Source organism: Wyeomyia smithii, chromosome 1 (assembly GCF_029784165.1).
Source record: "Wyeomyia smithii strain HCP4-BCI-WySm-NY-G18 chromosome 1, ASM2978416v1, whole genome shotgun sequence".
Taxonomy (NCBI): Eukaryota; Metazoa; Arthropoda; class Insecta; order Diptera; family Culicidae; genus Wyeomyia; species Wyeomyia smithii.
Genome location: NC_073694.1, coordinates 179,327,169 through 179,346,607, shown reverse-complemented (window position 1 = coordinate 179,346,607; position 19,439 = coordinate 179,327,169). Strand labels below are relative to the sequence as shown.

Sequence of the window (19,439 nt, the reverse complement as noted above, 5' to 3'; positions counted from 1 at the left end):
AAATCGCTACAATAACAGTTTGCCCATATAGACCATTTTATAAACTGAGAGGTGTCACGGATCCTGCTGATATTGATGTTGCTTTTACGTGCGTTATGTCAGCGATTCTGAGCTTTCTGTCAAAATTTCATTCATGAATTGAGTTCAGAAACGTCTCGTAAAATGGTCTGTACCAACTATCGTTATTGAAGCGGTTTTGGAGTGATTTTTATTCTTCATTTTAAAATCGAAGGACAATGATATAAAATTTTAAAAATTCACGTTTTGCTCAGAAAATTACACTCTTTAAGCTGACATATAAAAATTCGAAATCCGTGAATAGCTAAACAACTTCAGGTTCATTAACCCTCTAGTGGCCAAATTAGTTTTTGGACGGAATTCGAAAAAATCACTATGAAACTTTATAAACATTTTTTAAGTTCTCATTGAAGCTTTTTAAAGGTTCAACTGAAGACCGTTTAAAGGCGGCACTGGGCACTAGAGGGTTAAGCAGACAATGTGTGCAGCAGCAGAAGCGAAAAATAAGCAAATTGAAAATATGATACATAAAATATACCGCATCCCGACGGGACTTGAATACGCAATCTCCCTATCTCCGGCATGGTATTTTGACCCATTAAACTACGGGGGACGGTGGTACTGTTCCACAATCTATATGCGTATCACATTCTACTGCCGACTTATTCTATTGCTCACCCCTAACTACACACACTGCTGTGCAAGCGTTATTGATATACCATTTTACGAACTGACAGGTGTCACGCATCCTGCTGACATTGATGTTGCTTTTAGTTGCATCAGCGGTTCCGAGCTTCCTGTCAAAATTTCATTCATGAATTGAGTTCAGAAACGTCTCGTAAAATGGTCTATACAACTGAATGGAATGTCTCATCACACACAGAAGAGTCAGCTGATGATGATAACTCTTATAGACCTATGTGACCGAGAACAAAGTCAGTCTGAGTCGTGCTTGCAAGTGCGACACAACAACGGAGGGTGCTCCGTAGGGCTAAGTTTTTTCGAACTAAATTTCTATTTTTAAACCCTAATCTAAACAACCCAATAGGGGGTTTTAATTTGAAAAAATACCTGCTTTTTTTATACTAATCGATGACCGACCTTTTAGTATATCTCAATTTCGAAGACATTAGAGCTCGTGTGAAGTAGTGGAAGCCTAATAGTCGGTTGATTACCCGCACTCGATTTGAGGTTTTCACTGGGATTTTTGCTAACTTTCAATGGGGGACCGTGTATACAGATTTCTTATGTGTGGAGACATTTTTTATGGAGTGTGAAGTTATTTGAAAAATGACCTGGCACCCCTGTCATAATTTATTGACGGCAGGGTTTGTCTTAAAATGACTTACAGTTGTTAAAATTCGAAATCGATTTTTTTCAATAGTTCGGCTGTTTAAAACAAAACAAAGTCAGTGGAATATAATTTTTTCTACATTTCTTATCGGAAGAAAAAATAATATACATACCCCTAAAACACCCTATTGTTAAGTTTATTTCAAACAGTTTACTATAGTGTTGCATTTTTTAAGGTATCTACTAACGCCTAATAAATCAAGGTTGCAAAATTGAATCGTTCGAGAAATACGTTAAATATTAGTCTTTTGACGTATTTTGAAGTGCAGATCTCAAATTATGTGTTTTATTTATTGATACCTCAAAAAATCAAATTTTTGCTGGAAAAAGGTTGTCCTGATTTTTGATTCCGACCAAATGGTAACCCTAGTAATGGTGAACCTTCTTCTTTGTGCTTAGAATCCACGAACGACCAAAATATTCGTGGATTTCGTCTGAAGTAACCCTGCATCCTGGAGGTGTACCGTTTGTAGAGGAAGCGATTTTTTTTTATATAAATTACTTATTTCGTTAAGTCGATGCTTCGAATTAGAAATCAATTGATAAACTCGTTATTTTTTAACGCATACTGGTTGTAAATCACTTTTGTTCGTTTACACCAATCGTTATCAAGACGATAGGTCATCATTTTCCAAACTTCTCCTCAGAGGTTTATGTTCGCAAATTAGTGGGTTATCGATTTTTACGTGCCTGAACTAGAGCCTTTCTCTTTTTTCTCTTTCCTCGCTGTTTGGCGCAGACCGTTCGGTCCATATCAGAACTAGAGTGTTTCTCATCTTTATTGAATAATCTATGTTTTGATGTTTCATCGCTAACCTTCGTAACGATTACTCGTTACGGATACCCAACTGTCAATCGATCCAAATGTGAAATAAACTGAGATTTGAAAGCTTTGGAAGCTGCGCGCTTTACTGCCTAGTGTCTTATGCATTTTTGTGTATAGAAAACGTTCTACTGCTAGTGTAAAACCATCCTGGTGAATTGCGTTTATTGTTACGCGAATTCAACACTCACTTCGTAGCCGGTTAAAATGTCTGAAGGTCAGGAAAATGTTCCGGAAGGATGGGAGAAAAGAACGAGCCGGTCTACTGGTATGTGACCTTGAGTAGGGTTTCCCAGCGAAAGAAATAAGCCTAACAATTGTATTTCCTACAGGAATGACATACTATCTAAACACTTACACTAAGGAGTCACAGTGGGATCTTCCCACAACACCGGCCAGTCCGGAGCAGGGCGCAGCCGAAGTTCAGTGTGCTCACCTGCTGGTGAAACACAAGGATTCGCGTCGACCCAGCTCCTGGCGGGAAGAGAACATCACTCGCAGCAAAGGGGACGCGTTACGCTTGCTGGAAGGCTACAAAAAGCAGATTAAATCAGGCGAGGCTACGCTACCGGAGTTGGCCCAACAATTCTCGGACTGCAGCTCAGCCAAACGAGGTGGGGATCTCGGAATGTTCAAACGTGGAATGATGCAGAAGCCGTTCGAAGATGCCGCCTTCGCACTGAAGGTTGGTGAAATCTCCGACATGGTGGACACGGACTCGGGAGTGCACCTTATTTTGAGATTAAAGTAAGGATTTGAGATCCCAATAAAATTTAATGATTAAAAGTCTAGTTTTTGGTTGATAATTGATATATTTCAATTGCTTTACAACTATAAAAAAGTATCCCTCTTCGAGCGAGAGATTAAAGTTTTAATTTCTCGAGCAACAATTTTGCGCCGGTGTGTTTCTGAAGTTTAAGTTCGGCTTTTACTGGCTTGAGCGTTTGCTTCACTTTTTTCTGCACAGATTCGATGCTGTTTTCAAATATTAGAAGCAGAAGGAAGCAGGGTCGGTTTTGCTGAATCCATGTTGTGATCTGTGGGTATTATAATTTGCAAGTTAAACAATGAAAAGTAGAATATAAACAGGACAGTGTGTACCGATTCCTTTTCCAGTTGTTCGACTATTGCTTCTCCAAACTGAGAGGCCGTTGCGTCTTGTTGGCGTTTCTCGGAATCCAGTTTGATTATTTTTTTCAGAGCAATGTGCACTCCTGCATGTTCAATCCCATTCAGCAATGCATTTGCTTCCAATAGTTTTTGACGTTTTTTCTCCTGCAAAAATTTAGCTTTAATATGGCGTTAATTTTGTTTCCACAAAAATTACCTTTTCTTCAGCAAAAGGACTCTGTTTAAGTTTCTTCACTTTGCCTCCATTCTTTTTATTTTCGTCTGGTTTTTTAAATGCATCTTCCAGTACAGGTAGCCCTTCTGGGTTGATTTCGTTTTCGTGAATCTGCCACTCCGGATCACAAATCACCTTCGCAAGAGCCTGATGGATCCTCTTTAAATGTTCTCCAGTAACTAAAATAATAATTTTTAATAACTTCTTCAATGCTAAACTGTAAATAATTACTTACGATTCTTGAGAATAGCGGCCGTCAGTAGAGCCGTGTGTCCTCCCCGCAGCCAAAAGCTCGCGTTCGCTTCTACATCTTTAACGAACGATTCCACAGCGGCAGTGAAGATTTCCCTTCTGCGGATGTCTTTGTCTTTTTTGCTGTACTTCAAGTAACCGTCCAAAATTTCGATCTGCGTCGGATGAAGCAGATCCTTATCGGCAGGGGAAAATATCCACCCTATAACCTTTCGGCCCCACTCCCCGCTAGCAACGATGGTTTCCACGTGCTCCAGGAGCACCGCCACCAGTTGTTTACCCAAAATAACTGTGTCATCGTAACAGTTTAGAATGCAAAGCACCAAACGGTGGCCATGCTCGTGAATGCTCAGTTTCTCTGCATATGGCTTAAGTGCCTTCAAGGCTGCCCTGCGATCCTTAACTACGGAATTCAGGAAACAGAATATGGCAGCCGTTACTCCATCCTTCGTGCTGGAAATCGCCGCCAAGTGAGGGAGGTACAATTCTATAACTTCCGACCGTTCGACTTCCGCTGCTTCCTGTAGGAAATCTAACAATAGTGTGTGCAGCAGTGCATTATCCGTGAGCTGCTTATTGGCCGCCTGTACCAAATGACCTTTCACCGTAGAGATAACCGTCTTTTTCATATAGCTGTTAGTTTCCCAGGTGTCCTTCATACAGGAAACAGTCTTATCCTTACTGTGCTGATAAATTTCTGAATAGAAAGCCTGGCGCATGAAAGCTTTCTGTTGGTTAGTGGCGTACTCGTTATAAACCAAATCAACAATCGACCCGGAAAAGGTTTGGGTGGTCATTTTCACCACATGTTTGATGATCGCATCCGTGACTTTAACACCAAGTGGTTTCGACCCGTGTTTTAGGAGGCTTGTCACGCAATGGTGCCCGTATTTGGAAATGGCAAGTTCGTTGATGGTCGGTAGCAGCTTATCCGCTATCTGGGCACGCACTTCTTCTGAGGCGTTTTTAATCATACACTGAATCACACGAGCCGTATCGTGACTGGTGGCAATTCTGCTGTACGTATTGTCCTTACTTAGCATTTCGTGCAAACGAACAACCAACTGTTCTTTATTTTCTGTACTTTTTCTCTTTAAAGTTTCGTAGATCTTTTTCGCTCCCACACTCAGCTCGTAAAGGTCTTTTGTCTTCGCTTTACGTCGTTGTTCCCGTAGTTCCTTTTGTTTCGCCTTAAGACCGTTCCAGTATTCCCTCTTGGCCTCCGGTGTATTTTCGACAAATGGCTTTTTTTCACCGAACGGTTTGGCGTCTGCTTTCTTACCTCCCGTGGCAGTCCATTTTTTCTGAAATTTGCCACTCTGCTTGTGGGAGCTAGCATCTAGCCGCATCGAAAACTTTTCAGCCGGTTTAGTATCGGCCTCATCCGGTGTGGATTTGGTTAATTTTTGTTTCTTCACGTCTTTTTCTGACGACGATTTTGCCTTATCGCTGGGCGCAGGCCTTTTTTTAGTTTGAATCATCGTTGTGCGAGTCTAAACTTCTGTATTCTTTTTTTCAAAAATAATAAACTAATGTATAGAATGGCAAACTTAAAATACAGCGTGCTGCGGATAGCAGTCACATAAACAATCACACGCGTTTTCGGGAAAATGACAGTTTTAGCCTGCGGATGCAAGATGAAAACAAAGTTCAGCTGCAGGAAAAAAAATTCGGAGTGCGTGAAACACGCAGGATGCACTTTACAGGTTGCTCAGGGTTGTGCTAGCTTAGTACAAAATTATAATTGGGTACCCGCATAAACAAATACCACACACGAATTGTTTCCCGTATAGTATCTTAACCATTTATAAAACAATCACATAACCATTTACATACCATATCAGCTTCAGTTTTGACCATCTAGTTTATAGTAAACTGAGAAAAAACCATTTGGTGAACTAGGCGTTAGGTATGGTTACCATTCAAAAACAGCGATTTTCCCGAACATATTTTTTCGATATTATACACGATATGGTAAACTAATAATCCAAATTTTTGTACTAAAACTATTGTTCAAATAGTATAAATATGTTATTTTGCAGTAGTTTCCAGTTGTTCAGGTATCATTTCATGAATGGTATATTTATATTGATTTATATTCTGATAATCGTTCGTGGAATAGTCGTGATATTGTTTTGAATATAAAGATTGTTAGTGGCGATTTCTTTTTTTTTTTGCAAAATCATGTTTTTGTTTTTCAGCTGCAGATATCATCACTTGCCAGCCATCTTGCACATTTCTTTTTGTGACTGGTCATATTTGTATTCTTCCAGGCTCGAGGGGCGCTGTTTCGCATTCGTCGTCGTGCAATGTGGACTTCAATATCGTTTTGCTCGGAGATACTGGATAGAAAAAAGGATTGCATAAATACTAAAGCCGAAAGATTTGTGACCAATTTGATTACCTTTCATTATAGTTTGAAAAACACCTGCGACTACAGCGTTTACTGGAAGATATCTCTTCGTTTTTCGATGGAGCTTCAACCATTGGAGGTGTGGTGGACAAACAGTGCTCACTATCCTATTTGGGGATACTGAATATAAATAGTTCAAGTCATTCAAATTAGTACAGTAATAACTGATGAAAGACATTATCACGAACAGTTACCATACTTCATTAAGTACAGTTAAAATCCTTACCGATTCAGCAATAGTTTTTGATTATGCGGGTAGTTTAGCTGTATCAGTTTTTTCTATCATCTGGAAGAGCTACATTTTCTAAGCAAAACGTGATTTTCAAAAATTTTCTATCGCTGTTTTTCGATTTTAATATCACGAATGAAAACTGCTCGATACCTGCTTGAAATCGCTAAAATGACAATTCGCCCATATACCAACTGTCATTGTAGCGATTTTGGAGCGATTTTTATTCTTCATTTAAAAATCGAAGGACAGTGATATAAAATTTTAAAAAATCACGTTTTGCTCAGAAAATTACACTTTTTTAGCTGATATATAAAAATTCTAAATCCGTGAATAGCTAAACAACCCAATTAAATTCCGGAGTACTCCGTAATAAGGGCGAATCTAACAAACTGTAAACAAAACCGAACCGAAAACGTATGAAGTGAGCTACTATCTACCTTCAAACTTCGAAAAAATAATGTATCTCTTTTCTAACTATTAAAAAGTACGATGTTTGTTGAGGGCGAAATCTACTTTATATCAAAATAAAATAGAATGTGGAATACGCCCTTTTTGTTGCTTACGTTAGTAAAAGGCGAAACTTGACTTCGTCTTGATGAATGGGCGGAATCAAAGTTGTCAACAAAATAAACATTAAGGAATGTTCATTTTATAAAACGGACATTTTGGATAGACGATAGAAACATAACGTTTACCTCAAATTTATCGAATCTTCATTTATAGTGTAGTTGAGTTTGTTGACATTGTGCCGGTGATTTGGTTTTGGTGTCAAAACGGTTAAGTTTCCGAAAATGGCACGAATCGGTCAAGATGCTCGTTTTTTTTTTGATTATTCAAAAGTATTGTTCCGAGGGACTATCCTGTACAAATATTGCAAAACTTGTGAAAAGGTCTAAGCACATACATAAGACATACCTAACACTCGGGAAGAAATCTTCCAAAAAATTGGTACAAAATGAACTACTCGAATGATACCACCCTCTGAATAAAATCACTGTTTGAGTTGTTTTTGAAGGCAGTGTACCTGTGCAGCCCTGCATTTGTCTCGTTCCTACTCGAAAAATGCTGCATAGATTTTGTAAATAACTTTTTAACAGTTCCTTATGGGATTTTCTTCGGGGCTCGATAAAGCCGAGAAAAAGAAAATTCATTTTGTTCATTATTTGTCGAGCAGTTGGACAGGACGAGGCACGCAGTACTATGGGGCAACGTGTACCAGAAAAAAAGCCTGTGTTACGTATGTTTTATGTATGTGATATCCCGTCTTGAGGGCATCCTTTTGTAGTTTTTCTTGTTGGCGGCGTGCCACCGAGCATAGCAGTTATTTCACGACTTATTAGCATAGTTTGAGTTCACTTTATCGTGTTCCTGTTTATGTCATGCCTTTCCATGGCTATTTGCATTGAGTTGTGAGACGCATAAATTAATGCTCCCTCAATATTAAAAAGAGCTGTCAACACACTTAGATATTATCACCGAGCACGGTAAAATGAATAACCGAGATTTCAATAGCTGAGATCTCAGTATAAATCTCGGTAACACGTCAAAACACCGAGATTCTGTAAAAGCAAAAAAAAAAAACCAAAACCCGCCAAACTTTAACGAGGTTCTCGGTAATGTTCCACCGAGATACTCGCAAATTTCAACTGTCAACTCATAACGAGAACTTCGCTAAAGTTTACTGAGGTACGTATTTTGCGTTTTTTTTTTTTTCAGATAACCCAGAATATGATCAAAGCGATTAAATATACAAATTAATTTATTAATTACTAAGTCAACTGTTCAACGAAGCACAGCATTGGTACAAACTGGAGAGTTGTATTGCATAAAGGAAATAAAGTAACATGTATCACCCTGCAACATCTATTCTGCGAAGTGAGTTGATAACCTACAAACTTTAATCGTTTTTTTTTTTCAAATATTCTTTTCAGCAAAAAAAAACAAGATCTAAGAAAAAATAGTGTATACTCACTCAATATTTCAGTTAATCTAAACATTGCAGATTACTTAATGGTTGGATTTCATATATACTGTTTTAATATGATGATCGATTAGTTAGAAAGGATTGAAGTTAAACTAATTGGCCTAAAGGCTTTATTAATAAACAGAAGGTCAAGTTTTGAATCAGTACCCGAAAAAAATAACAATAAAATAACATTAGAAACTACCGTAACAGTATTTATATTTACAACAGTTCAACGCATTTATTGTTGAATGTTGGATGTACAACAATCGTACATTGAAAATTATGATCGAAAACAGTAAAAAACATTGTATTTGCGACTTCTACAATGAAAAAGGGGTGTTGTTATGTATCTTAACAAAAACTTTTTGGAGCTGTTGTCCATACATTTTGAATCTGGAAACGATAAATTTGATTGTAGAATCACTGTCAATAATACACCAAAGCAACAATAATAATTATGGCGAAGTTATAGTTTTTCCGGTAAGATAATTATTGTTGTTAAACGACTATATCATGTTGTATTTATATTGTTGTTTTCTTAGGCTTTGTATTTTGTTCACAAAACATTAAACAATCATATAATTTACTAAAATGTTTATTAATATTGACATTGCCTATTAATAGTAGTTGGAACTAATAATAAAGTTGTAATATAATACAGAGCTCACTAAAAATTAAGAAGCATGTTCCATGGTCTACAACAAGAATTAGAATTAGCAACAAAAACAAAGGTTTAACAAAAACAAAGGTATAACAAGGTTTTATAATAGAAAATCAATAACAACTATCAAATTTGAAGTATGGTATTGCTGACTTTTGGATATAGTAGAAGCAGAAGCATTCCGAAGTGAAGCAAATTTTCGAGCTTTATTAACATTTGCGATCTTCTCAGCAAGGGCTCGGTTGATGAGTGACTCATGAGCCAGTGAGAAAATTTGCTCGTGATTCCCATTTCCCACCTGTAATGCTACTTTATCGCTGGCTGCATCTAAAAATAATTACATCATCAACAAATTTATCACATGGTTATATTTTGTGTTACTTACTATAAATAAAAGCCAATTTAGTTGGAGAAATAGCCTTCTTGATCTCATATCCGCCTTTGTAATTCCGACCAGTCACAGATCTCTTGCTTAGCTCCTCAGCTCCGTAAAAGTGAATGGCCAAATTTTGAGCAAAAGCTCCTACGCTTTTAGACATCGAATAGATACATTCAATATCTGAAGACGATATGTTGAGATTCTTATCAAGGGTAAATATCTAAAATAAAAATAAAAACTATTATCTTCAAGTCAGATATAATTAAAAGTTTAGATGTTTCGAAGAAAACAGAACATTGAAATAAAGTGAAGCAAAGTAAATTCTCCTTTTTATACAACCTAGAAAAAACGAATGATCTGGTATAGGAGAGACTAAATTAAAGTAGGGCCAAAAATTTTGAAACATCACTTACATTTTTGGCATCTGGATCTTCTTGAACTGCTTTCGCTCCTGAAACCGCATGTACAACTAAATCTTTTAGTTCGGCGATTTGCTCATTTATAGAGTTGAGTTTCTTCTTGTACTTTTGAAAAGATTTCGACTGTTTAGTAGTGTCGTTTCAATAGTGCGTTTTGATCATTCGTGAGTTCAGATTCACTTCCAGAATCTGAGCTAGAAACCAACAACACACTTTTTCTTTCTGTGTGTTTTTAGGAACAGTTACTTGTTGCTGTGTACATTCAACGTGAACATTGGAACTCTTATCATCGTCGGCATAATTTTCTCCTAGATTTTCCGCATCGTCCTCTCCAATTATTGGCGACTGCATAACCGATTCTTTTGTATTTAAAAAAGCACCGGAGGTTGAACACGGTCCTGAAACACAGCTAAATAATTGCTCTATTCCACCCGAAGAGTCCTGTGTTGCCTCGTCAACAAGCTCATGGCCACTCTGGCTGTAATTGGTCATAGCATTTTGTGAAAGTGCTGAAGTTAACTGAAATTGTAATACGGTGAAATTATAGAAGCACCATGCTGCAGTCTCAAAAATAATAACCATTTCCGATCAAAAAATACTATCTGAATCCTACTGCAACAACTTTGGTCCCTTTGGTACTTTTCCAAATAATTTGAGTTCTTATAATTTCCAGCATATCATCAAATGCCATTATTTGCATCTTATGCTAACTGAAAAGATAAAAAGTATTTTTTAAGGTTTTTGATGCATAAAAAGTTAACCAAGAGCTATTATAATATGTCTGATATGATTTGATAGTTAAGAAAAAGAGAAAAAAAAGTTTATAAATAAAAATGAAAAGAATAATGTACCGATTGAAACATTCAAACTCAATCGCTACATCTTCAAACATGATAAGGACAAAGAACCTGGAAACTGCATTAAAAAAGCTTGTTGTGATTCTACATTCAGTATGGAGACTAATGAAATAGTTCACTTCGGCATTATTAAAACTATTTTACATGCCGATGGTGATGATTTCTTTTTGTATTTACCAATAGAAATATGTGACTCAACTGATTCAATATCCATTGCACGGAAAAATAACTAGCAACGAGCTTAAGATTGTAAAAGTAGATGATTCATTTAAAAAGTGTGTAAGAATTTCTGTTCAGGAAAAAATGTATATTTGTCCGTTAGATTTTATTATTTGGGTTGATTAGTTTATAAGAAATTATATTAATTGCCATCATAATCGGAAATAATGTTAACTAGATGTTTATGAATAAATAGGTAACTGTCCATAAATATATAATAAAGTTTTTGTATCAAAGTATCCAATTGTATTATCTCCATACTATCACAACGATTTTGCAACAAACAAGATTATTAACAACAAAAGATGTGAATAAAATACTGTACTGCTTTTTCCACAGTCCGCATAATCATACAGAAAACATACAATGTTTTTTATGGGTGGCGGTAAGAACCATTGTAAAATCATTGTTTCATATGGTAGAAAATATTGTAGATTTATTTTCGGGTATGTAGCACCGAGACTTTGTCTCGCTTTACTAGAATGTAAAAAATGCATCTCGTTTGCTTATTTCGAAATTACCGTGCACAATCGGAGCTACCAACATAAATGTAGCAAATAGAACATTGAGATTTGACAATCCGGGTGTCAGCGTTAGCCCTTTTGACTAAAAACTCAGCCACGTTCGGCATTTTTTCCGTGTTTGCTGGAGTGAAAAATTGTTATATTCTGCAGTAATTCCGCATCGATTAACGCCAATTGCGGTCCACCGTGTTCGAGATGAGTGAGACCATTACTTGTACGCCGGAATCGGCGATTTTTGAAGCTCCGCAGCTTCAGTTTAACGAGGATGGTTGGGGTGAGTATTTTTTCCTTCACTTTCTCTGTAGTGACTCGCAATCAGTGATGGTTCGTAATTGAAACAGGTCCCTGTGAGCTTCCGGATGCCTTCAGGGATATTCCCTATCAACCGTTCAGCAAAAGTGATCGGTTAGGCAAGATTTCCGACTGGACTGGTACGGCGCAAACCGACAAAAAGTATCCGAGTAAGTGACGATTGCTTTAACCTCAAAACAGCTTTGAACTAATGTTTGCCTTGTTTTTAGATAAGTACACTTCGCAATTTGGTGGTGGAAGTCAGTATGCGTATTATCACGAAGAAGATGAAACAACATTCCACCTGGTGGATAGTGCTAGGGTCCAAAAGCCACCGCACCAGCGAGGTCGGTTCCGTGGTAACATGAGAAACCAGCGGTGAGTGGTTCTGTTTTGTTTCCTTTTGGAAACGTTATCTTATCTAAGTTGTTTTTCAGTGGTCGCGGTCGCGGATCTCGCGGTGGAGCTCAGGCTGGTGGAATGACGATGTTGTCCAAAAATTCCAACAAGGGACGCGATCAGCGTCGCGGAACTACCCGTAAATGGGGCAATCGAGGCCCGCCGCCCAAAATTCGCGACGCTTCGGTTGCGGTACGTCCGGATTGGGTAACAATCGAAGAAATGGACTTCCCGCGGTTGTCCAAGCTTTCGTTACCGAGCGTCAAAGAAGGGGAGACTATTTGCGCATGTGGTACACTGGAGTACTACGATAAAACCTATGATCGTGTTAATGTGAAAAATGAGCGGCCACTGCAGCGTGTGGACAGAATCTTCCACACCGTTACGACCACCGATGATCCAATTATTCGGGTACTTTCGAAGACTCATGGAAATGTTTATGCTACGGATTCTATTTTGGCTACGATTATGTGCTGCACGCGGTCCAACTATTCTTGGGATATTGTGATTGAGAAAATCGGCGACAAACTGTTCATGGGTAAGCGAGATAATACGGAATTTGATCTGCTGACGGTAAATGAAACTGCTATTGAGCCACCACAAGAGGACGGAAGCTCTTTGAATTCTCCCAGAAATCTGGCGATCGAAGCTACTTTTATTAACAACAACTTCAGTCAGCAAGTTCTGAAGAGTGGCGAGAAGGAACTAAAATTCATGTTTGACGAACCGAATCCTTTCATCGGGGATGATGAAGATGGCGAAGTTGCTAGCGTTGCGTATCGTTATAGGAAGTGGGATTTGAACAACGGAATTGTGCTGGTGGCTCGGTGTGAGCATGATGCTGTTCTGCAGACTCCCCAAGGCGATACTCAGTTCCTTACAATAAAGGCTCTGAACGAATGGGATTCGAAATTGGCAAATGGTGTCGAATGGCGTCAGAAACTGGACACCCAGCGGGGTGCGGTTTTGGCTAATGAATTGCGCAATAATTCGTGCAAACTGGCCAAGTGGACCGTACAAGCTATGCTAGCCGGATCCGATCAGATCAAATTCGGATACGTGTCTCGTGCCCACGTGAGGGATTCTTCTCGGCACGTCATTCTTGGAACGCAGCAATTTAAACCACAGGAATTTGCGAATCAGATTAACTTGAGCATGGATAACGCGTGGGGTATTCTGCGTTGCATCATCGACATTTGCATGAAGCAAAAGGACGGAAAGTATTTGATTATGAAGGATCCCAACAAGCCGATGATTCGCTTGTACGATATTCCTGATAATACGTTTGAAACCGATGGTGAAGAGGAGGAGGGGGATGATGGTGAAGCCTTCCAACCGTATTCTTATGGAACGACACCGAAGCCAGCAGTTGCTGCACCGGTAGCTACTCCAGCGGCTACTTCTGTTGACACTGCTCCGGCAGCAGCCGCTGCGGCTCCTGTCACCGCACCTACAATCGCGGCTGCTGTTGCTGCTGCCGTTACACCTGCTGTTAGTACTACAACTGCAGCCCCCACTACTGCTGCTGCTGCCGTTGCGGCCGCCACAACTTCTACCCCTACGACTACTACAACAGGTGCTGCGGCACCCGCGAAGTAAACAATCGCCGATTTTATTGTCCACTATATTACATTTTCAAATATTCGTTAACAGCAACAGTTAAGAAGCGCAGTAAGTCGCCGCATAAATCGTAGTAGGGAATTAAGTTAACCAATGAAATATATAAAGTTTTGTCGGTGGCTTTTGGCTGCCGGGAAGACACCAAAACTGCCTTTGTAATCATTTTTCGCATCAAGCGATCGAGAATTTCTCTACATTCGGGATTCGGGAAACGAAAAAATAGATTTTTGAATTGAAGGTTGTAACTCTTCATTTTGACTTTTTACAGTTACTTACTAGAAGGACTTTGCTTTCAGTATGGCATCGCACCTAGTACAGACGGTTTTATCCGCGGTGAATCGTCTGCAGCGCGGACATAACGACTGCTCAAGTTTACCGATCGACACAGTAACTTTGTCATCTGGCGCCTCTCGCAGACATACCGTTCCAACCTGAAGAATTTCGCACAAATCCGAGTCGGCACAGAAACTGTCCGGAGCAGCTGGATGCAGTTCTTGTAAACGGCGCAAAACCGGAGCGGGTACCGTGGCTTCTACCGCAAGTAACCACGTGTTTATGTCGAGTGCCTGTTGGCGAAAAACGAGTCCCTTAAGATCGAGTGCCTGTTTGATGATGGCTGCGTTGTGTGAAGAGTCTTCTGCTTCTCCAAACGAATGTATCCGTTGACAGGATTCGAAAAATGGTTCTTCTGTTTTATAGGACCAACTTTCTTCCACAAGGAAGGGCACCAACGGCCAAAGAACTTTGCATAACGTTTCGAACGTATGACCGAGGATGGCCTGCAGATTGCGGTGCTGTTCGTCTGAACCGCAGTAGAGACGGTCTTTGATTAAATGCAAATAAAAACCGGATAATGTTGACACGCAGAAGGTTAAAATGCTCGCGGAGGCTTTGTTATATTGATAGAATTCGTACAGTTTGAATATCTGCGAAAAGAAAGAAAAAATCTCAGTAGAATGTTAGTTAATCCAAACTGAAACCGCTTACAGTATCGTGAAATTGCTGCAACTGTTGCAGAAAGTATCTGTCCACTAATTTCAAGCCAGACTCCGCCAGTTTGACCTCTTCCCTTCGATCTGGGACAACACCAAGCAGATATTTCAAGATGCTCCGAATCTTCTGCACACTCTCCGCCGACGAACTGAGTAGTTTATGACTAACCGGAATGGAGGTGTTTTGGATGGCATGAGCAGCAACCCACCACCGGAGGGCATCACAGCCGTACTGGTTTACAATTTCCTTCGGTTGAATAATATTGCCGAGCGACTTTGACATCTTCATACCATTCTCATCCACCGCGAAACCATGCATAAAGACCGCCCGGTACGGGCTGACGCCCCTAGTGGCCACACTGGTCAGCAGTGACGATTGAAACCACCCGGTAAACTGATCAAGTCCCTCTAGGTACAAATCAGCCGTCCGTTCTCGTCCCAGTACGCTCAGCCACGATATTCCAGAGTCAAACCAAATGTCCAATATATCATTCCCTTTGACTAGATCCTCCGCTGTGCAGTTTAGCTCAGCCAAAACACGATCGGGAACCAGCTGCTCAATTTCCGCTGTCCACCAGAAATCGATATTGCCCGCCTTTTCAAGACGCTCAACTAAAATCTTTATTATAGCCGAATGAATCACAGGTTTTGAAGTCCGTTTGTCGTAAAGCACTGGAATCGGCACGCCCCACGCACGTTGCCTAGAAATACACCAATACGGTCGCTTCTGTAACTGTCCTCTCAACACTTTTTGGCTGACTTCGGCCGACGTATGTGGAAAAATCTGTATTTGCTCTACGGCAGCTAGAGCCGGTTCCTTGAGCTTGCTGGTGTCGATGAACCACTGATCGCTGGCTCGCAGCATGACCGGCTGCTTTGTACGCCAATCTATCGGATAGGAATGCTCTATCGTTCCACACGCTAAAGTCCGCCCTTTAAGATGCTCCAAAATCAACTGATTGCCCTCTGTTAGTGCCAATTTTCCTTGGAGGAAATCAGGACTTTGGTCGTTGTAACATCCAGCCTCGTCAATAAGTGATTTAATAGGCAACCGACGCTCCAGAAAAACTAGAAAATCATCTGGTCCATGCGCGGGAGCAGTATGTACAAGACCGGTGCCTTTCTCAGCTTTAACATGACTTGCGGGCAGGAAAGGTAGCTCCATTCCATCGAGCGGATGTTTATATTTGACACCCTCGAGTGCAGTGCCGGGGATTTCCGCTATCTTGTGCAGTGCAACTCCAAGCTGCTCCGACAGATACGGTATGAGATCAGACCCTACGAGCAAAAGTTCGTCTCTTGAATCATCACAGCGAACCAGACTATAGCTCAGATCATGATTGTAACAAATCGCCTGATTTGCGGGTAATGTCCAAGGGGTTGTTGTCCAAATAACAGCCGCAATCCGCTCCCCCAATGCCAGCCTCTCGCAAAGTAAACTACAATCGTTTGCTGCGCTCACTTGCAGACGTAGATACAATGAAGGACTCTTGTGCGCTTCGTCGTACTCCAGTTCCGCTTCCGCTAGGGCAGATCGTGACGAAGGCGACCAAAAAACCGGTTTCAGATCCCTATAAATAAGCCCTTTCTCGAAGAGCTCCTGAAACAGTTCCAGCTGTGCTTTTATGTACCCAGGATCCAGCGTGCGATAGCAGGAACTTTCGTCCTGCCAATCTGCCGTAACGCCCCACTGCTCAAACTCGGTTCGTTGTTTTGCGATCGTCTCTAGCGCAAAGTTTCTCGCCAGCTGACGAATCTTCAAAGGGTCCAGTTGCTCTTTCGGAGATTTCTCTTTGGTACGACTCTTACCGTATGCATCGAGAGCCTTAAGCTCGATTGGCAATCCGTGACAATCCCAGCCCGGTACATAGTGAACCTTTCTAGCGGAAATAATTTTATGCTTCAGGATCAAATCTTTCAGTATCTTATTCACTGCATGACCCATGTGCAAGTCGCCGTTGGCGTAAGGTGGACCATCGTGTAGGATAAATTCTGTGTCTTCCGACAGTGTTTCCCGTTGCCATTTATACAGTCTACTAAAGCACGACTGAAACAAAATAAGTCATTAATAGTTAGATTTATCGGGTTTCTCAGTATTATTACCTTCCGTAGTTGTGCATGAACCTCGACTCGTTTAGTACCGGTCAAGCGAGCGGGAAATTTGGTCTTCGGCAGGTTGATCGTGTGGGTATATTTTGCTTCATCTTTGGGGGCACTTTTGGTAGACAGCCTGCGTACCAGGAAGAACAATCGGTAGGACACTAGCTTTGACTGATTCCGAAACATTGCGCACCGATTGTGGTTGCTTCATGCTCTGCAGGTAAACATTGTGAGACTTGTGTGAATGGTGTGAACTCGCGGAACTTGCCCAAAATGAAGATAAGATACCAAATCTTGAAATATTTCACTTTGGTAATTGTATGCTTTGTATGAGACGTAGCTAGCGCTGCTAATCTTATAGCGAATTTCTTTATTCCACGGAGTCAGTGGAAATCTACGCAGGAATAGAGAAGCGATATTGCAATTCACGATGCAAGAAAGAGATGCCAGATAGCCCCAGGTGGGCTCTGCGGATAAAGAAATTCGCTATAAGTAAATTAGATTCGGAAGCCCAACAAAATTAATTTTGGAGTGTGCAAAGACCAGCACGCTCATTTTTTATCATTCTAAAGTGAGTTAGATATCACCCATTTTTGAAAAAAGTGGAGAGAGTACTTTACTCTCCCCAGCTGGTCTCGAGGTACGATGGTGGCCTAACAAGCCAGTTGTCGTAGGTTCGAGTCTCGGCGACTGTTAGTGTCAGTAGGATCGTAGCGCTAGCCTCGCAATTGTCCTGTACACTCAACAGTTGGCTGCGAAGTCTGTGTATAGTAAACAGGAGGTCAAGTTCCGAATCGGAATGTAGCACCAAGGCTTTGCTTTGGAGAGAGTACTTTTACCACAGAGAACAGACTAATAAGCGACGAACAAACAGTTTGTAAAAAAGTGTGTAAAATTGTTCATGTGTACCACGAAATATAGTAAAGTGTGATGTCGCTACCGTCGCTAAACAGCCTGTATTTTCATCAGTGTACGCACTTTTCACTCCCTTTGTACTCTATTTATGCAAACCAGAAATTACTGACTCAATAAATAAATTAAACAATCTAAAACATAGATTTATTTTTCTTCCAAACACTATAAATGTTTTAAATCATTTCCGTGTCTTCATTGAATGCGGCAACCAACCGATTCACAGTTGTTCGTGAGCATGGTCCGTCACAAAACACTGCGAAGGATTTAAACTGCATCGATTGCATGTATTGAGCTCTCTACATCAATACAAATGTTTCCGTTTATTATCACGAATGAAAGCCCGGCTTTAAACAGCAGCGCAGCTTTTACCTAGGTAGTTTTCACTAACAATAGTGTTGGCGACAAGCAAGCCATGCACGGATGAGTGGTGAAAAATTCTCATTCTTTAACAATTCTTAAACTGTAACAAACCAGTTCATAAAATAAAAAGCTCTTCAAGATTTGTTCAAACTTTATTCGTCGAGTAAAAAATAGTTTGTGGTTCCGATTTCGTCCCCTTGTCCGGATCCTATCTGGTCGTGTCTCGCCCCGTCAAGATAGTCCGTCGCAACACACTGGTTGCCGACAAATAGTATAAAAATAAACGATGAATAATACACTCAAAAGTGCAAAAATCGAAAGATTAAGATGTGTTAGAATCGCCTAAACAATAAAAAATTGTCTTATTAAGACTAATCATAAGCATCGTAGCTGTAATGAAGCTGAAAAAGTACTTTTTCAGAAAGACAGAATGTACAATTTTAGCCATTGAAGACTATAAGCGCTTATTTAGACTTCAAGCCAGCTACTGTTTGCTGTAAAAGAATTTTTCTACAAGCTGTACAAAGAATGAATAATCGCTTCTACAGAATCGATCAGCATGTATAAAAATTTAGTTATAAAAGCACTTATTTAGCCAAAAAATGTAGCTGTTCTATTCGGCCCAATTGTTTGTTGGGAGCAGTGCTGATAAAAGTCATTTTCCCCAGCAAAATTCTTCGAAAATTACAGCCAATCATTTTCAATTTTCACTTCCAATGATTGCAGCACTCTCTCAGATACACTAGATTTTCGTCCTGGTAACCTGCTGTTATACTCAGATAAAATAGATCGCGCGCATCGTTCACGGTTACGGAATGAAATTTGACGACAAATCCAACCAAATGATCTTCATTTCAAAGCGAAAAAGAAAAACAAACAGTCCACTCAATCAAAATGAACCTCACCGAAACACTTTTTCACTGATACTGACCGATGCCTTGACAATCTTCGTTAACTGATAAACTGATTTTGTTGTCTTGCTTCCATCGCATGAAATATAATGAGGTGTTTTGACAGTTCACTTCCATGCAAAAAGCGGGAAGGGAGAACTCTGGAAGGATTGTAAAAAATAACGTTTATGGATGCTTTTTTCACTTTCACTCAAGAGTGTCAACAAATATCAACCCTGGTTGGGAGTACTCTAATTAGGGTACCTCCACTTTTCTCAAAAAGGGTGATATCTAACTCACTACAGAGTAATAAATTGCTCTCGTCATCCCGCACATTTTGACTATTGCATATGAGAGTTCACGTTGGTGCGAGCAACTAGCTGACATCTCTATCCTAATTACATTGCTCTT

The 19,439-nt window shown here is 40.0% G+C and overlaps 4 protein-coding genes across 4 annotated transcripts; 2 read left to right on the top strand and 2 right to left on the bottom strand.

Moving 5' to 3' along the window:
* Nucleotides 1-2,246: 2,246 nt before the first annotated feature.
* LOC129717894 (putative peptidyl-prolyl cis-trans isomerase dodo) lies at nucleotides 2,247-3,000 on the top strand. The gene is made up of 2 exons (XM_055668160.1): nucleotides 2,247-2,462; nucleotides 2,527-3,000. The coding sequence occupies exons 1-2, from the start codon at nucleotides 2,402-2,404 to the stop codon at nucleotides 2,943-2,945; spliced, it is 480 nt and encodes a 159-aa protein (XP_055524135.1). The 5' UTR covers nucleotides 2,247-2,401; the 3' UTR covers nucleotides 2,946-3,000.
* Nucleotides 2,993-5,421, bottom strand: LOC129717893 (protein penguin). The gene is made up of 4 exons (XM_055668158.1): nucleotides 3,775-5,421; nucleotides 3,522-3,718; nucleotides 3,296-3,469; nucleotides 2,993-3,231 (listed from the first exon to the last, which is right to left on the bottom strand). The coding sequence occupies exons 1-4, from the start codon at nucleotides 5,270-5,272 to the stop codon at nucleotides 3,058-3,060; spliced, it is 2,043 nt and encodes a 680-aa protein (XP_055524133.1). The 5' UTR covers nucleotides 5,273-5,421; the 3' UTR covers nucleotides 2,993-3,057.
* Nucleotides 5,422-11,515: 6,094 nt separating this feature from the next.
* Nucleotides 11,516-13,918, top strand: LOC129733919 (eukaryotic translation initiation factor 3 subunit D). Its single transcript, XM_055695540.1, has 4 exons — nucleotides 11,516-11,735; nucleotides 11,803-11,922; nucleotides 11,983-12,130; nucleotides 12,190-13,918. The coding sequence occupies exons 1-4, from the start codon at nucleotides 11,657-11,659 to the stop codon at nucleotides 13,748-13,750; spliced, it is 1,908 nt and encodes a 635-aa protein (XP_055551515.1). The 5' UTR covers nucleotides 11,516-11,656; the 3' UTR covers nucleotides 13,751-13,918.
* On the bottom strand, nucleotides 13,855-17,150 carry LOC129733918 (isoleucine--tRNA ligase, mitochondrial). The gene is made up of 4 exons (XM_055695539.1): nucleotides 16,867-17,150; nucleotides 14,759-16,810; nucleotides 14,048-14,697; nucleotides 13,855-13,962 (listed from the first exon to the last, which is right to left on the bottom strand). Coding segments are annotated over exons 1-4 (2,886 nt in total). The 5' UTR covers nucleotides 17,050-17,150; the 3' UTR covers nucleotides 13,855-13,961.
* Nucleotides 17,151-19,439: the final 2,289 nt, after the last annotated feature.

What these genes read in the sequence shown, in the direction of transcription:
- LOC129717894 (XM_055668160.1), top strand. Translation starts at nt 2,402, where the DNA reads ATGTCTGAAGGTCAGGAAAATGTTCCGGAAGGATGGGAGAAAAGAACG. An exon ending in AAGAACGAGCCGGTCTACTG is followed by an intron (nt 2,463 to 2,526) that starts GTATGTGACCTT and finishes TATTTCCTACAG; the next exon opens with GAATGACATACTATCTAAAC.
- LOC129717893 (XM_055668158.1), bottom strand. Translation starts at nt 5,272, where the DNA reads ATGATTCAAACTAAAAAAAGGCCTGCGCCCAGCGATAAGGCAAAATCG. An exon ending in GGCCGCTATTCTCAAGAATC is followed by an intron (nt 3,719 to 3,774) that starts GTAAGTAATTAT and finishes TTATTATTTTAG; the next exon opens with TTACTGGAGAACATTTAAAG. An exon ending in AACAACTGGAAAAGGAATCG is followed by an intron (nt 3,232 to 3,295) that starts GTACACACTGTC and finishes TAATACCCACAG; the next exon opens with ATCACAACATGGATTCAGCA.
- LOC129733919 (XM_055695540.1), top strand. Translation starts at nt 11,657, where the DNA reads ATGAGTGAGACCATTACTTGTACGCCGGAATCGGCGATTTTTGAAGCT. An exon ending in GTTTAACGAGGATGGTTGGG is followed by an intron (nt 11,736 to 11,802) that starts GTGAGTATTTTT and finishes TAATTGAAACAG; the next exon opens with GTCCCTGTGAGCTTCCGGAT. An exon ending in GGTAACATGAGAAACCAGCG is followed by an intron (nt 12,131 to 12,189) that starts GTGAGTGGTTCT and finishes GTTGTTTTTCAG; the next exon opens with TGGTCGCGGTCGCGGATCTC.
- LOC129733918 (XM_055695539.1), bottom strand. Translation starts at nt 17,049, where the DNA reads ATGTTTCGGAATCAGTCAAAGCTAGTGTCCTACCGATTGTTCTTCCTG. An exon ending in TTCATGCACAACTACGGAAG is followed by an intron (nt 16,811 to 16,866) that starts GTAATAATACTG and finishes ATTTTGTTTCAG; the next exon opens with TCGTGCTTTAGTAGACTGTA. An exon ending in TGCAGCAATTTCACGATACT is followed by an intron (nt 14,698 to 14,758) that starts GTAAGCGGTTTC and finishes TTCTTTTCGCAG; the next exon opens with ATATTCAAACTGTACGAATT.